This window comes from Fulmarus glacialis, unplaced genomic scaffold (genome assembly GCF_000690835.1).
Source record: "Fulmarus glacialis isolate BGI_N327 unplaced genomic scaffold, ASM69083v1 scaffold8809, whole genome shotgun sequence".
Taxonomy (NCBI): Eukaryota; Metazoa; Chordata; class Aves; order Procellariiformes; family Procellariidae; genus Fulmarus; species Fulmarus glacialis.
This window is the reverse complement of record NW_009232588.1, coordinates 7315-7514: the sequence shown is the minus strand read 5'-3', so window position 1 is coordinate 7514 and position 200 is coordinate 7315. Positions and strand designations below refer to the sequence as shown.

General features: G+C 69.5%; 1 protein-coding gene across 1 annotated transcript in view; it reads left to right on the top strand.

The window, feature by feature from the left end:
- The window catches only part of BCL11A (B-cell CLL/lymphoma 11A (zinc finger protein)), a gene marked incomplete at its 5' end in the record, with an annotated part of 60180 nt that overhangs the window by 59288 nt on the left and 692 nt on the right, over positions 1-200 (top strand). The window contains one exon of the mRNA XM_009584955.1: positions 1-198. This exon is cut by the window's left edge and continues 1 nt beyond it. Within this exon, the coding sequence (XP_009583250.1) occupies positions 1-198 (198 nt within the window). The remainder of the gene's footprint in view (positions 199-200) is intronic.

Below are 200 nucleotides of genomic sequence, written 5' to 3'. Positions count from 1 at the left end.
CGGGCCGGCGAGGAGGGCCGGTCGATGCCGGACGTCATGCAGGGCATGGTCCTGAGCTCCATGCAGCACTTCAGCGAGGCCTTCCACCAGGTCCTGGGGGAGAAACACAAGCGGGGCCACCTCCCCGAGCCCGAGGTGCACAGGGACACTTGCGACGAAGACTCGGTGGCCGGCGAGTCCGACCGCATCGACGAGGGGGC